Raw genomic sequence first — 16,082 nt, forward strand, 5'->3', positions numbered from 1 at the left:
ATGGTCATTTGGCCGTTATGATTCAACGCCGAAGGCACACAGAACACTATTACTTTCCCACCAAAGGTGGTTCCTATTTTTCTACATGTATTTTTACATGCTTTTGAACTGTAAGTTTGGCAGAAGTTGGGACTAATAACAGGAGCACACTCAGTTACGCAGCACTAGGGATTTGAACCATCGAACTATATATGTACATATATTCCAATATGTACAGTGACATTATTGGAAGACATTAGTCTATGCCTTTATCAATCAATTGCAGCATGAGTATGAAAATGCCAGATAATGTTCTGCTTTGCTGGCAGAGATGGGGATGTTTTCTTGATTGGCCAAGCTCCCCAAAGAAGCCAGCTTTTACTTATGGGATTCTTGTGTCCCATAAATCAAATTTTCTTTTCATACTCTATAAATCAAAAAGAAAAAAGGAGGAAGTAGCAGCAAAGGGCATCCTCCCTAAGAACATTAAAGCAAGGATTGCAGAGATGGCAAGCAAAATTTAGTCATTTCTGTTCTTCTACTGACCCAAACATGGCCTGCTATGGAAAAGCTATAGCAGACTCTGGATAAACATATCACTTGGTCCTTGATTTACAATCATTCATTTAGCAACCGTTCAAAGTTACAATACAACTGGGGGGGGGAGGATGATTATAACTGGTCATTGTACTTGCAACTGTCCCAGCATCTCCATGGTCACGTGATCAAAATGTGCAGGTGCTTGGCAACAGCACATGTACAATAATTGCATCATTCCAGGGTCATGTGATTGCTATTTGCAAACTTTTCAGTCGGCTTTTGACGAGCAAAGTCAATGGGAGAAGCCAGATTTGCTTCATGACTGCACGATTCACTTAACAACTGCAGTTATTTGTGGCAAAAGGGTCATCAGATCAGCTATGACTCACTGATCAACCCCCTTGCTTAGCAATGGAAATTGGGGCCGTAAACTGAGGATTACCTGTAATGAAAACTTTGTCTCATGCAAATATGTCCTATCTCTCAGTTCTTCCTATCTGTGTTGGGGCTGAGATTATTCATGGGCAGTTCTTACTTTCAAAATCATTAGAGAGTATGGAATCTTCCCCCATTCAACATCAATGATAATCAGAGCTTCCTGCAAAGTAGTTTAGATTATAATCTTTCCTAGCTGATTTGAGACTATACTGGCTTTACAATCTCAATCCATTTATTCAAAGCCAATGGATATCATAACCTCTCATCACAAGACATACAGGTCTGCAAACCCCTATTACTCACCTTTCTGCACCCTAGAAGGGCAGATGTTTTCTCCTGGCCCACCCTGTTAAATATGCAGATTGTGCTGAGAGCAGCACAAAAGGCAGGTGAAATTCATTTTTTTTACTACCGGTTCTGTGAGCGTGGCTTAGTAGACATGGCAGGGGAAGGATACTGCAAAATCCCCATTCCCTCCCCACTCCTGGGGGAAGGATATTGCAAAATCTCCATTCCCATCTCACTCTGCTGCCAGCCAGAAGTTGTATTTTCCGGTTCTCTGAACTACTCAAAATTTCCCCTTTTGATTCTCCAGAACCTGCTGAAGGGTTTTGGAAAGCAGAAAGTGCAAATATCTGCCCCCACATCAATTCTGGTGAAAGTCACTGAAGATTTGCAGGAGGCTGGTGGTGAATGGTGGTGGTGATGAATGAATCCTTGACAGAGAAGATGGTGGTTGTAACCTTGATTGAGAAAGTAGCCTCTGCTGAAGCAATCATCATTTGACTTGCTTAGTTTGGAGAGCTAGCGATATGTCTCAAACTTGCCTTTGACCAGAACAGTTATTGAGAAGGTAGAAGGACCATAGTTGTGGAGAATCATGGACAAAAGAAATTATTGGGACCCTTTTCATTCTTGATTGAGACAGATTGGCAGTACTAAGATAACACTGATTGCTCTTTGGGATAATGTGAGGTAAGACCACAATGAGGAAGGACGGGCTTCCTAGTCCTCTTTGATTTCTCACCAGCCTTCAATACCCTCAATCGTGATGTCCTTCTACAGCATCTCTGAAGGTGTTGTGTGGGTTGTACAATGTCACCTCTGTCCTCCAGGGCCAGTTGTATTTTTCTGGTAGAGGGAGAGATGAGGTTCAGGTGGAAGGTAGTTCCACATGGACCAAGCATTCTCTACAATTTCACATATATGTGAAACGTGTGGAACAGGATACCCATCCACATGAGGTCAGATATCACTAGTATGCTGGTGTTACTTGTGTTCCTCAGCTCTAATTTGGCAAGGAAATGTGGTCAAAATTCTATTCCAGTCTCGGGATACCACAGTATAAAGTTGGAGGAACACACCCAAGTTCAATCCATGGAAGACAGAATGTCATGGACTCAAAAGCCAAGTTATGTTGAAGTAGGGCTGGCTGGGGGATACCAATAGTTGACAGCTGAAGCTTATTTTTCTCTGGAGAGAATGGGCCCTTGGGAACATGCCAGGATGGGAGTAGGGTACATGTCCATTGCTCCTTTTCCCTAGCAAATGGCAGGAGGAAGAGGAGGAGGAAGGCTTCACTGGAGCTCTGCTGCAGGTCATGAGGAGAGGAAAAGTCAATGTTATTTCATTCCTCCGCATGGTGACTAAATTGACTAAAGCAAAATACTGTGGACATAATATACTTAGACTTCAGCAAGGCATTCAACAAAGTAGACCACAACCTACTTCTTGGTAAGCTATGAAAAAGTGGGATAGATAGCATCACCACCAGATGGATTCATAACTGGCTGACAAACCATACTCAACAAATAGTCCTTTTAATAGATCTAAGTCTACATGGAGGGAAGTAAGCAGTGAGGTACCACAAGAATCCAATTTATGTCCAGTACTCTTCAATATCTTCATAAATGACTTAGATGAGGGAATAGAAGGAGAACTCACCAAATTTGCAGATGATACTAAGCTGGCAGAAATAGCTAACACCCTAGAAGATACTAAGAGCCAGCCTAATTCTATCTGAAGAGAAGGATGACCCACTCAGTTATGGACTGACTTGTGCTTAATTAAATGGCAGGTTCCTTGTTTTAACATTATGTCCACCGAAGAAATAAATATTTACTTGCTGAAATTGTTGGCACCTAGAATTCAAATGGAGAACTGTACCCTGGCCTTGAGTTTCATGGCCCACCAGAGCTGCCTCAAGTCAGCAATCAAAGCCATATTCCACTGGGACTTGTTGTTAGTTGCAAAGTCATGTCTGACCCATCACGATCCCATGGATAACGTTCCTCATGGCCTTCCTGTCCTCTTCCATCCCCGGAGACCATTTAAGCTCACACCTACTGCTTCGGTGACTCCTTCTATCCACCTCATTCTCTAATGTCCCTTTCTTCTTTTGCCCTCAATCTTTCCCAGCACTAGGCTCTTCTCCAGTGAGTCCTTCCTTCTCATTATGTGGCCAAGTATTTTAATTTCCTTTTCAGGATCTGGCCTTCTAAAGAGCAGTCAGGGTTGATCTCCTCTAGGACTGACTGGTTTGATCATCTTGCAGCCCAAGGGACTCATGGGAGTCTTCTCCAGCTCCATAGTTCAAAGGCCTCAATTCTTTGGCGCTCAGCCTTTCTTATGGTCCTACTTTCACAGCCATACTTTGCAACTGGGAAAACCATTTTTCCTCCATTCCATTGGGAGACTCCACTGTAAATTCAGTGGTGCTCCTCTCTTCTTCAAGTCACTTTCCTGGGTGTGCTGCTATGATTTGAAATTTTGACTCACTAACTTTTTAACAAGCCTCCTGAGTGTTGGGGTGAACTTGATCCCAGAGGCACATCTTAAGGGATCAGAAGTGACTTAGCATGACATGGAACCATCAAATGCAGTCAAAAAGGGCAACGTGAGTCTTTTCTTTTTAAAAAAAACATTCTTCTCTTCTCTCTCTCCTTTCCTTTCTTATTTTTCCATCTCGCTAAACATCTGCAGTCTTCTTGGAAGCCACAAATCTTAGCTAAGAGAATGAAAAAGAATGTCTTTCCTGGTAAGCTTGATTTTATAACTCCTTTGACCCTCCGATCTTTTCTCCCCCACCCCCCCGCTTAAAGACGTCTGAGATAAATTACGAAAACCCCACGAAGCATTAGAAGCTGTCTTGCTATCTTAGGTAAATTCATATACTGTTTAACATTAACTCAAGTTAATATGAATCCTCCATTTACAAATGTCTTTTACTTATTATAAATACCCACATTATATTTGGCTAGTGGCTTTGGGTGCTTTTAATCTAACCATTATGTTTATTGTTAAATATAATGTCTTCTGCCGTTTTAGGAAACTTGCCTAAATTGTCAGGTAGAGGTGATTATTCTTGGCCTTCACTAATTTTCTGCAAATAATTGGGTGTTTGGTGTCTTAATAGAGGAAAAGAAGGCAGAAATTATTATTTTTTTAAAAATCCCCAGGAAGCTGTTGCATGGCAGGTAATTACTTATCCATGGAGTTTTGTGCACAGGGTAACCATAGTTCTCTGCCTCCCACTGTGGCTTCCAGAGGTTATGGGTTTTGCTCCCATCAATCTCCACCAGCACAGCTTTTGACTGGGGTGGGGAAATATCTTTTTGGACACATTTAGATTTTTACAATATCTGCTGTAAGAAATGTTAACTGCTATAGAGAAGATAGATCAGAACAAGAGATATGATAGAGAACATTTTGAAAAGAGGGTTTGCTTATCTATAGGTCTTAGAAATGGAAACCTGTGAACCAAAACTTAACTTAAAAGTCTTTCATAATGAAGAAGAGATGATCCACAGCCCCAAGATGAAAGCTACCTTAATGGAACAGATCCCAATTCTACTCCCTGTTGTTACATGAGTGAGAAGTTAGTTAACACATCAACATAGTTAAATATGGCTTATATAGGAAATGATACCAAATTATATTTGGGTTTGTGGGAATACCATCCCAAGATAACATAAACTGAGATTTGAAAGAGACACCTACAACAACAGAAAGTGAAAAAGAAAAGAAGAAAGGAGGAAAGGAGATAAGAGGAAGAGGAAGGAAGGAAGATAGAGGTATGGAGTGGAAGATGGAAAAGAGAAGGAGAGAGGGTAGGAAGGGGAAGAGAGGAGTAGAGGAGAAGGAAGGAAAGAAGGAAGGGAAAGGAGAGGAGGAAGGAAGGAAGTAGAGAAGGGAGGGAGAAAAGAAAGGGAAAAGAAGGTGGTTTTCAAAATAGGCAAGGGATGGTAAACAAACGGTATGCTATAACCCTGTAAATGGAATGACAAATGTATAAGAATGATGAATGTAAAAAAGAATAATAACTATGTGGATGTATACCTATAATTGTATATACAGGACAAAACAAATTCATTTAAAAAAACATAGTTAAATGTGGCTATTGGGTCTTTCATGTTCTGTTAAGGACTGGTCATAAAATCTAAGTTATACTAAATTTGAATCTTCTCATAATTGTCTCTCAGAGGTCCCAATCAAGAATGTCAAAGGGCAATTAATTCCATGATCATTTCATTTGCAGTCATCAAAATGATGGTGGTAGTTCACCTTGCAAAGGCAACAGGTTCTACCTGGACTAAAATTGTCTTATTACTTCACCAGGATAGTTATTGCACAATCCTTTGACAACATGAGAAGGGGTGGAGGAGAAAACCTGTGATTCACTTGAGGGGGCAGGGTGCGTGCAGTTTTGTTCTGCTAAATGTTTAAGGATCAGCTGTGCCATTTCCATTGTTGCCACCCTACACCATGCATTTGGGGAACAGGTGATCAGCACAGCAGCTCAGCTATGCTCTCAATTGGCTTGCAAAATTCAAAAAAAAATTAATAGTTGGCTCTGGCGAGTTAATGCAACATGACTCCCGCACACTATAGACTATGTGCCACATAAGCCATGTCTTTCTGGCTCTCTGGCTCTTCCCTTATGATCTGATTGATGAACAGGTATTATAACAGAACAAAGAAATCTACAATCATTCTCTTTCTTGTCCATTCTGTGCATCACCTATAGAAACTGGCACTTACAAGATGCTCCGAAGAAATCAATCCATAGTGGAAGACTTTGTCCTGCTGGGCCTCTCCCAGACCAGAGAAATCCAATTTGCCCTCTTTCTCCTCTTCCTTATCTTTTATTCTCTGATCCTGCCAGGAAACCTTCTCATCATCCTGACCATCCAGAAAGAACCTCAGCTGAACTCTCCCATGTACTTCTTCTTAGCCAATCTGGCTTTCCTGGACCTCTGCTATTGCTCTATCACTCCTCCCAAGATGCTGTCTGACTTCTTCTCCAGCCATAAGACTATCTCCTTTAAGGGCTGCATCCTCCAGATCTTCTTTCTTCATTGGTTAGGATGCTCTGAGGTTTTCCTTCTTTTAGGCATGGCCATTGATCGCTATGTGGCCATTTGCCACCCTTTGCGCTATACCAGCCTCATCAGCAAAGCGGTGTGCTACATTTTGGTCCTGGTGTCCTGGTCTATAGGATTCATGCATTCTATCATCCAGGTAATTCTTATTCTCCCCCTGCCATTCTGTGGACCCAATGAACTGAATAATTTCTTCTGTGATATCACTCAGATCATCAAGTTGGCTTGTACTGACACCAATGCCATAGAATACATCATGTTCTTCAACAGTGGCTTGGCCACCTTGATGTGTTTTATCCTTCTCCTCATTTCCTATGGAGCCCTTCTGATCAAAGTGAGAGCAAATTCTGACAAAGGAAAGAGTAAAGCTTTCTCGACATGCATCACCCACATCATCATCATCTTCATCATGTTTGGCCCAGCCATCTACCTCTACTGCCACCCCTTTCAGGAATTCGCCTTTGATAAAGTGGTGGCTGTTTTCCATACAGTGGTCTTCCCCTTGATGAACCCCATGATCTACACTTTGAGGAACAAGGAGATCAAGCAAGCCATGCTGAAGTTGTTGGGCAAAATTAAAGTTCAAAGCGGATGATGACGATATTTTATTATCAAAGGCATTGGAAAAGTTGTGCCCTACCCATGATGCTACAACATAACCTGCTGAAAGTTTGCAAGCAAGTGGCAGAAAGGCCACTCAGTTGCTTATAACTATCTGAAGATCAAAGCCAGGACACAACCAGAGTGAACCGAAGTCCACATCTAACTCAGGAACTTCAATCATAAACAATGACGAAGATCAAGGCACTAAAAGGCAGATAGGAAGGGTGAAGGCCTTTGAATTGTGGTGGTTTGAGATGACTTATTACGCATCCCCTGAACTGCAAAAATCACAAACAAAGAAATCCTCAATTGAACCTCACCAAAACTATCAATCAAAGCCAAGATCATAAAAAATAAAAAAAACCTCTATCATACTTTGGCCATATCATGCGAGCTGACTCAAGTCAAGCATTCAATCACGACGGGAGTGACCAACAGAAAAACAATTAGGAGTCACCCTAGTACCCATTGGCTGGACACTATAAAGGATGACACGGGATACTCATGGGGGAGCCAAAGGAGGCTGCATGAGACAGAGGGGCATGGAAACTTTCGATCCATTCAGTGGACCAAGGGTTGGGCATGACTGACAATGACAATGATCAAGGAGAAAAAAATCATTTTTTTCCCCAAATAAATGTTGACAATTGAATTTCAGCCTGACTAAATGAAATCACAATTCTGTGAATTCCTTCCTGCCTGTTTTTTTTTTTTGTTGTTGTTGAAAAATCTGGCCTTTCTATTCGCTGTATGCTCCAGAACTGGGTTCCTACTGGTTCAGCTGGGTAGCTAGTAACTCGGCTTGAACCGGTTCTATCAGTGGTGGCATAGACACCACCATCTTGTTTTTTTTTTCCTTCTGCACATGCGCAGAAGCATTTTTCTCAGTAGTGTGCATGCATGCATAGCACGCATCCAGTGCACGCATGCGTGGCACAGCCCTGAGTGAATTGGCAGCAGCCGAAACCCACTCCTGGTATGATCCCATGTGTGGCATTAACCCTCATTCTTTTTTTTTCAAAACAAACATACAAATCCTCCTTCTTTACATACTGTGGAAAGTGTACCAGTTGGTTACAAAAGGCTTTTGTGCATCTCTTCCACCGTCATCAAATATAATTCATATCCCTCATTCTTGAGTATTAGGAATGTCCACAAGCATCAACTTCCTCTATTTTTAGTTCAAAGAACAACTAGCAACTTTTTAAAAAATAGTCTGATAAGGACATTTCTTGGATCTCTTGAGATCCAGTTGCATTCTGATTAAAGGTATTGGAAAGAGGTGACACTTAGAATACTGCATCCAGTTTTGGTCACCACACTATAAAAAGGATGTTGAGGATCTAGAAAAAGTGCAGAGAAGAGCAACCAGGATGATTAGGGGACTGGAGGCGAAAACGTATGAAGAATGGTTGCAGGAACTGGGCATGGCTAGTCCAGTGAAGAGAAGGACCAGGGGAGACATGATAGCACTGTTTCAATATTTGAGGGGCTGTCACAGAGAAGGGGGGGGTCAACCTGTTTTCCAAGGCACCTGAAGACCAAACAAGGAGTAATGGATGGAAACTGAACAAGGAGAGATTTAACCTAGAAATAAGGAGAAATTTTTAACAGTGAGAACAATCAAACAGTGAAACAGATGTTGCCTTTGGAGGTTGTGGGATCACTGGAGGCTTTCAAGAAGAGATTGGAGTGCCATCTGTCAGAGGTAGTGTAGGGTCTCCTGCTTGGATGGGGGAGTTGGACTAGATGACCTATAAGGTCCCTTCCTACTCTGTTAATCTGAGGTTTCAAATCCTATCTCAACATATTTGGTCCTACATGGATTTATATCGATTTATATAGCAATAGCAATAGCGCTTAGACTTATATATCGCTTCACAGTGCTTTACAGCCCTAAGTGGTTTACAGAGTTGGCATATTGCCCCCAACAATCTGGGTCTTCATATCCTATATAATTGAACTGCTGATACCTTGGTTTATATTTTCCAAATCACAAAACTAAATTTCTATTAAATCAAAAGGTTGCAAAAGCATTCTTTTAAATTTAAAAAATAATAAAAAAATAAAAATTCAAGTATTAAAGAAAAGTCTACAAAATCTCAGGGGTTGCACACTTATTTAAAAGCGAACTAGTAATATAATCTTTATAAGCACAAACTGCTTCTCTCTCCCCCCCCTCTCTCCCTCCCAACTCCCTTCCTCCTTCTCTCTCTCCCCCTCCCTCTCTCCCTCCCTTCCTCCTTCTCTCTCTCTCCCCCTCCCTCCCAACTCCCTTCCTCCTTCTCTCTCTCTCTCTCTCTCTCTCTCTCTCTCTCTCTCTCTCTCTCTCACACACACACACACACACACACACACACACACACACACATTCACATACAGAGAGAGTGAATTGCGAATCACTGTGAAGTTTAAAGTTAGTAATGTCATGTATTATGTATTTAGTGGCCGATAATGACCTGTATTTACAATCCCTTTGGATCCTGACTTTGCAAACAAGTGAACTTCAGAGGATTTATTTTTATGTTATTTGTATCCTACTTTTATTTTTTTTTTTACAAATAACACAAGGGGGCGAACGTATCCAACACTTCTTTCCCTTCCTATTTTTTCCACAACAACAGCACTGTGAGATCAGTCCTTTAAAAAGATAGAAATGTCTATTTTCTGCCTGATCCTATCAGCATTCAGATCCACTAAATCTCTAAGCCAAGAGTGCATACAGGCTCAAAAGTATACACAGCCCCAGATGGACATTATGAAACCTTTATCAATTTGTACCACTTTAGTACTCTTTCTTAGTCCCAGTTTATAATGCCTTGGTAGGGCCACAATTGGAATACTGCATCCAGTTTGGGTTGCCAGATGTAAAAAAGATGTGGAGACTCTACAAAGAGTGCAGAGATGAGCAACAAAGATGAATTTGTTTAGACTGGAGGCTAAAACATATGAAGAATGGTTGCTGGAACTGGGTATGCCTAGTTTAATGAAAAGAAGGACTAGGGGAGACATGATAGCAGTGTTCCAATATCTCAGGGGTTGCCACAAATAAGAGGGAGTCAAACTATTCTCCAAGGCACCTGAGGGTAGAAGAAAAAGCAACGGGTGGAAACTCATCAAGGAGAGAAGCAACCTAGAACTAAGGACAAGTTTCCTGACAGTTAGAACAATTAATCAGTGGAACAACCTGCCTCCAGAAGTTGTAGTTGCTCCAACATTGGAAGTTTTAAAGAAGTTGAATAAACATTTGTCTGAAGTGGTGTAGGGTTTCCTGCCTAAGCAGGAAGTTGGACTAGAAGACCTCCAAGGTCCCTTCCAACACTGTTATCCGATTCTATTCTATTAGTCAATTAGTCTATTAGTTCTATTCTATTCTATTAGACTCAACTTTAGTTCTGGAGGTACCACTCTTGCTGAAAAGGAAGGGCTGAAAACAAAGCTTTAGATGGCTGGAGACTAAGACATATGAAGAACAGTAGGAGGAAGTGGTTATGGCTAGTCCGGTGAAAAGAAGGACCAGGGGTAGCAGTGTTAGGTAGCAGTGATAGCAGTTATTTGAGGGGCCATCTCAAAGAAAAGGGAGTCAAACTATTCTCCAAGGCATCTGAGTGTAGAATAAGAAGCAATGGGTGGAAACTAACCAAGGAGGGAAGCAATCTAGAACTAAGGAGAAATTTCATGGCAGTTAGAACAATTAATCTTTGGCAGAGTTCCCCGATGTTTCTGTCTTTGTAGACTGGGGGGGGGAGGGGTGATTTGTGTAAGCAGCCAGCAAGCGTATACAGCTCCATAGCTCCATTTGTGCGAACAGCTCACACGTGCACCTGCCGCTCACAGAAACTGAGCACGCATGCTCTCCCGCTACATGTGCCAGTGAGGATAAGCCTGCACACACGTGCCAACTGGCCGTTTCTACAGCCAAGTTGCAAACCCCTTATAGCCCTCGCGGTTTTCGGACCCCTGATCTATGGAGCAATTTGCCTCCAGAAGTTGTGGCTGCTCCAACCCTGGAGGTTTTTTTGAAGAACCATTTGTCTGAAATGGTATGGGGTCTCCTGCCTGAAAAGGGGGTTGGACTAGAAGACCTCCAAGGTCCCTTCCAACTCTGTTATTTTGTTAATTATTTTTACCACTGGGGGAGGAAAGGGATATTATGATTTCCAACCAAACGTGTGAATCTACCGCAGGGATTTTACAAAGCCCATTCATGATGGTCACAAATGGATGCCGACTTTTGCAATAGCTTTTAAGCGAGATGAAAAATGCAGATATATCTATGATGAGGGGGCCACTTTTGTGGTGTAACCGCAGCGATCATTTCTTTCTTTCTAATTATAGAGGTTGCCTGAGAGGCACTAGAGGGCAGCAAAAGGCAGGCAGGGGGAAAAAAATCATGAAGATTGTGAATATTTATTTTAATTTATTTATTTATTTCATCAAGCATGAATTAGATAACAGATATAAGTATAAACATGATTATGAATACACAAAATGAATATGAATACAAGGGACTATTAGGATGACAAGGATGGTAGGCATGTTGGTGCACTTATGCACACCTCTTAAAAGACTTTTTAGGAATGGGGTGAGGTCGACAGTGGACAGTCTAGGGTTAAAGTTTTGGGGGTTTGGGGAAGAAATCACAGAGTCAGGTAGTGCATTCCAGACACTGGCCACTCTGTTACCGAAGTCGTATTTTCTGCAATTGAGTTTGTAGTGATTTTCCATAAGTTTGTATCTATTGTGAGCTCATGTGTTGTTGGGGTTGATTCTTAAGTATTCATTGACAGGAAGGACATTGCAGCAGACAATTTTATGTACTATGCTTAGGTCGGATTAAAGACGGCGAAGTTCTAAATTGTCTAAGACCAAAGTGTGGGGGCATAAGGTAGTCTGTTGCGAGCAGAGGAGTGGAGGACTCTTCTCGTGAAATATCTCTGGACTCGTTCAATTGTATTAATGTCTGATATGCAGTGCGGGTTCCAGACAGATGAGCTGTACTCAAGAATTGGTCTAGCAAAAGTTTTGTATACTTTAACTTTAATAGGATTTGTATGCCCTTGGGACTCTGGGCGGCTCACAACAAAATAAAAACATTTAAAATATTTAAAAAATACAATATTAAAATTAATACATCGTCCATTCAGTCAAGTGGGGCTGGATATTAATCAACAGCCCCAGGCCTGCCGGAACAGCCAGGTCTTGGGCGCTTTATGGAAGGCCGGGAGAGTGGTGAGGGTCTGGATCTCTGCGGGTAGATCGTTCCACAGGGCCGGTGCAGCTACAGAGAAGGCCCTCCCTCGGGGAGCCGACAGCCGGCATTGTCCGGTCGACGGCACCCGGAGGATGCCCAACCTGTGTGATTTTATTGGTCGTTGGGAGATGAATGGCAGGAGGCGGTCTCTCAGGTAGATACTCTAGTTTGCAGTCCAATATTACCAGAGAAGAAGCTATGCAAGATTAGATTAATAACTCTTAGTGCCTTTTTGCCAATGTTGTTACAGTGAGCTCTGGCATTTAGATCATTTGAGAGTCCCAATTTCAGTGTGAAAGGTGGGTGGGTGGGTGGCTTTCGGCCTACCACCAGAAGACTGAGAGTTCTAGTCCCACTTTAGGTGTGAAAGCTTGGCTGGGTGTCTTTGGGCCAATCAACCAGGAGACTGAGAGTTCTAGTCCCACTTTAGGTATGAAAGGTTATTCTCCAGCCCAACCAACCTCACAGGGTTGATGTTTCTTTGGTAAAAAAAAAAAAAGGCGGAGGAAACCGAGAGAAATATTTGAGGTGTTTAAGTTGCTCTATAGAGAAAGAGGTAAAAGGGATATATTAAAGGTTTGGAAATGGATACATATTTAGATAAAGAGACAAGGTCCCTAGCTAGAGTAGAATTTTATTTGATTAACTCACTTGGTTTCAACATAGTTTGAAATCCTGCAAGTAATAAATTAATTGAGATTAGGAATGATGTACATTGTTTAAGTGTTAATATTGATGGGAAGCTGAGTTTAAGGTAGAGAGTTTATTGATTTTTTTTCTGGGGGGGGGTTTCCCCTTTTATTTTTTAATTATTCTTTTCTTTTTTTCCTTTATTTTTTACTTTTTATTTTTTATTATTTTTTAATTTTTAATCTATCTGGTTTCAATATACTCCAGACTTTGCTTGATAAGGAACGATGTCAGGAATGGGATCTGGGAAGTCGGAAGGGGGTCTGGGAGGGGGGTTCATGGGGGGGAGGGGGGAGGGGGGAAATATAGATTCAATTTTTAAAACAATGAATGCACTTGGATACTGTTGCTTTTTTCTTTTTCTTTCTTTTTTTTCTTTTCCCTTAAAAAATTTTTTTTTCCTTATAATTTTAGTGTAAATTACAAAACGAATAGACCAATGAATAGTAAAAATACACCGAAGTGAGGAGTAGAGGGAAAGAAGGGGGAGGAATTAAGAGGGAGTGAGAAGGGAACGTAAGGAGGGTGAGATGGTGGGAAGGGGAGAAAGGAATGGTTGAGGGGGAGGGGAAGTAGAAGAGGGGATTGTTGGAGGGGAGAAATGAAAGTTGGAGGGGTAGAAGAAAGGGTGTATGAAGGATAGAAGTGTTATGAGTTGTATTTATTGCTTTTTTTTTAACTGCACAGTATTTAAGTGATTGTATAAAGGAAAAGGAAAAGGAAATAAAAATGTTTGAAGCAGAAAAAAAAAAAGGCGGAGGTAGGAATATCATGTATGTACATTGCCTAAAGGTTATTTATGAAAAATAATAAAGACATGATTTTTTTTTAAAAAAAAATCTAATTTAAATCTAAAGCGTCTGGTAGAAGCCACAAGGTCACGTCTGTCATCATGCAAATGACACAGGTTATGGAATGCTTATTGGCTAATTAAATACTTTGCATGGTTTCCCCAATGGCTTCTTATCTCTCGTGACATCTCCTCTTCCTCCCTCCACCGCACCCTCCAGGCACCCATGTAAATGTAGTTGCACAAGCCCGGGGGCCTGTTGTTGCAAGGGGCCTGCCTTCCTGTATACAGAAGAGATGGAGAAAGGTGGGGCACAAAGACATTCCGTGTTTGTCCAAATGTTTGTAGGGGAAGCGGGGGGGGGGGCGAGTGACATCGTACTAGAAGACATCGGGAGATGTGTGACTATCGCTTGTCCCAAAAGGTGCTTTTTCAAGAAGCAACCGGACTTTCTGGTTTTTTTTCTTTGAAGACCTTTTGCTTCTCATCCAAGAAGCTTCTTCAGTTCTGACCGGATGGCGGGGAATGGAAGGATTTATGCTCATGGCAGACAGCTGGTCATTTGCATTCTTTTAACTAGTCTTTGATGCCATTTGGAGGTTTATCTGTGTAATGCAAATGAGTGTGGAGCCTCCTTGGAACTGTTGAAAGGACTGTGTTGTACACTGGAGATAGATGATCTTGTATCCCTCCCCCTCTGTTAAGAGAGGGCTGTTCAGTTTTGACACAGATGGCCTCTTTGACCCTCCTTTCAAACCAACAGTCTTCTCTGTCCAAAATATGGACTTTGCTGTATTCAGAAGAGTGGCCATTGTTTTTTAAATACAGATGGACTAGTGAATCTTGTTCTGATGGGTTTGTTCTCCTATGTTGTGCCATACATTTACGAAGTGGTTGTTTTGCACTACTCACACAACCCTGACAACACAGATAAACCTCCAAGTGGCCTCAACAACTCTCTAAAATAATACAAATGATCAGGGGTATAAATCCTTCCATTCCTCACCCTCTAGTAAGAGATGAAGAAGCTTCTTGAATGAGAAGCAAAACGTCTTTAAAAAACAACAACAACAATAACAACCAGAAAGTCCAGTTGCCTCTTGAAAAAGCACCTTTGGGACAAATATGTCCCAGATGACTGAACATTTCCATAAACATTTTGCTGATAAATCCATAGACATTAGAGCAGCGATAGCATCACGTGCCAAAATGCAATGATAGTACAATGTGTGTGTGCCCCCCGTGTGCCCCTCACGCATGCGCCCCACTCCCATGCATGTGTTCCACCCCTTTATGCATGCATTCATTACCCCCTATGCATGTGCACGACCCCCTGCCCCCCCCATATGCATCCGCTTCGCATGTGCCTTGCCCCCCTTGTATGTGCAGTAGATACCCGAAAACCAGCTGGCCGGTGGGAAGCATTTGTGCATGTGCAGTTGAGCTGATCTGGGGCGATGGCTCATGTGCCTGCAGGTTCACCATCATGGCATTAGGCTAAGTGTGACTATGTCAAGTTTTACAATATACCCTCATTCCAGGAGGTGTCTCCTGCTGAGATGATCACCTGGAGAAGATATGGAGGAACAGCTTTAAGGCAGTGTTTCACAATCTTGGCATCTTAAAGATGTGTGGACTTTAACTCCCAGAATTCTCCAGTACAGAAAGCACTCAAACTCATTAAAAGTGATTAGAAGTTGGAAAAGAAAGAAAGGAAAAGTCTTTTAATAAAAGGGGATATGATTAAAAGCTAGAATACGTGATAGAAATAAGAGAAGGGAGAATATTAGTGTATACATTTTTATACAATAAAATGAAAGTAATAACAAGAGATATTGCGGAACAACTGAACAATGATAGATTGTAACCTAAGGTAAATGTGTGTTATTATTAGAAATATGTAAGTTGATTTAATGTAATAATTATGATGAACTATAACAGTTCTAGGCTGCATAAACATATATAATATAATCAAGGGATATAATCAAGATAACGTGTGTTGTAACATAAGTGTAGGCATGCATAGCTATGCTGGAACACGTATACAACAGCAGTAATCATTTACCATAAGACCAGAGGTCACAACCTGTTAACTCTCAGCACTAAGTAGGTCAGAGGTCACAACTGGTTAACTCTCAGCATTAACTAGGGGTCAAAAGGTTGCAAGCTGACTCTGCAGTATTAACTAGGGGTCAGAAGTTTGCATACTAGTAAAAGATTTATTTACTGACTATGGGCATTCTCTAGGTTCAGAGGTCTACATGGAAGTAAATGAGTTACCATATACCATAGACTTGTACAACCATGATTGGTCCACATAGACCATGTGACTCCACCCTTTCTTTGTGTATGCTCAATAAAAGAGGCCTCCGGACTCGTCTCATCCCGAGAAAGACCTGTCTCCGAG

The 16,082-nt window shown here is 41.5% G+C and overlaps 1 protein-coding gene across 1 annotated transcript; it reads left to right on the top strand.

Moving 5' to 3' along the window:
- The first annotated feature begins 3,833 nt into the window (after positions 1–3,833).
- LOC106546084 (olfactory receptor 4N2-like) lies at positions 3,834–6,933 on the top strand. The gene is made up of 2 exons (XM_014062860.2): positions 3,834–3,853; positions 6,012–6,933. Exons 1-2 carry the CDS (start codon positions 3,834–3,836, stop codon positions 6,931–6,933), a joined length of 942 nt encoding a protein of 313 aa, XP_013918335.2.
- Positions 6,934–16,082: the final 9,149 nt, after the last annotated feature.

Source organism: Thamnophis sirtalis, unplaced genomic scaffold (assembly GCF_051295495.1).
Source record: "Thamnophis sirtalis isolate CommonGarterSnake01/CBP01778 unplaced genomic scaffold, rThaSir2_p1.2 scaffold_4, whole genome shotgun sequence".
NCBI classification, from domain to species: Eukaryota; Metazoa; Chordata; class Lepidosauria; order Squamata; family Natricidae; genus Thamnophis; species Thamnophis sirtalis.

Bases quoted from the DNA above. Each gene is read 5' to 3' on its own strand.
- LOC106546084 (XM_014062860.2), top strand. From the start codon at position 3,834: ATGCAGTCAAAAAGGGCAAC. The intron at 3,854-6,011 runs GTGAGTCTTTTC...GATGCTCCGAAG, and splicing joins ATGCAGTCAAAAAGGGCAAC to AAATCAATCCATAGTGGAAG.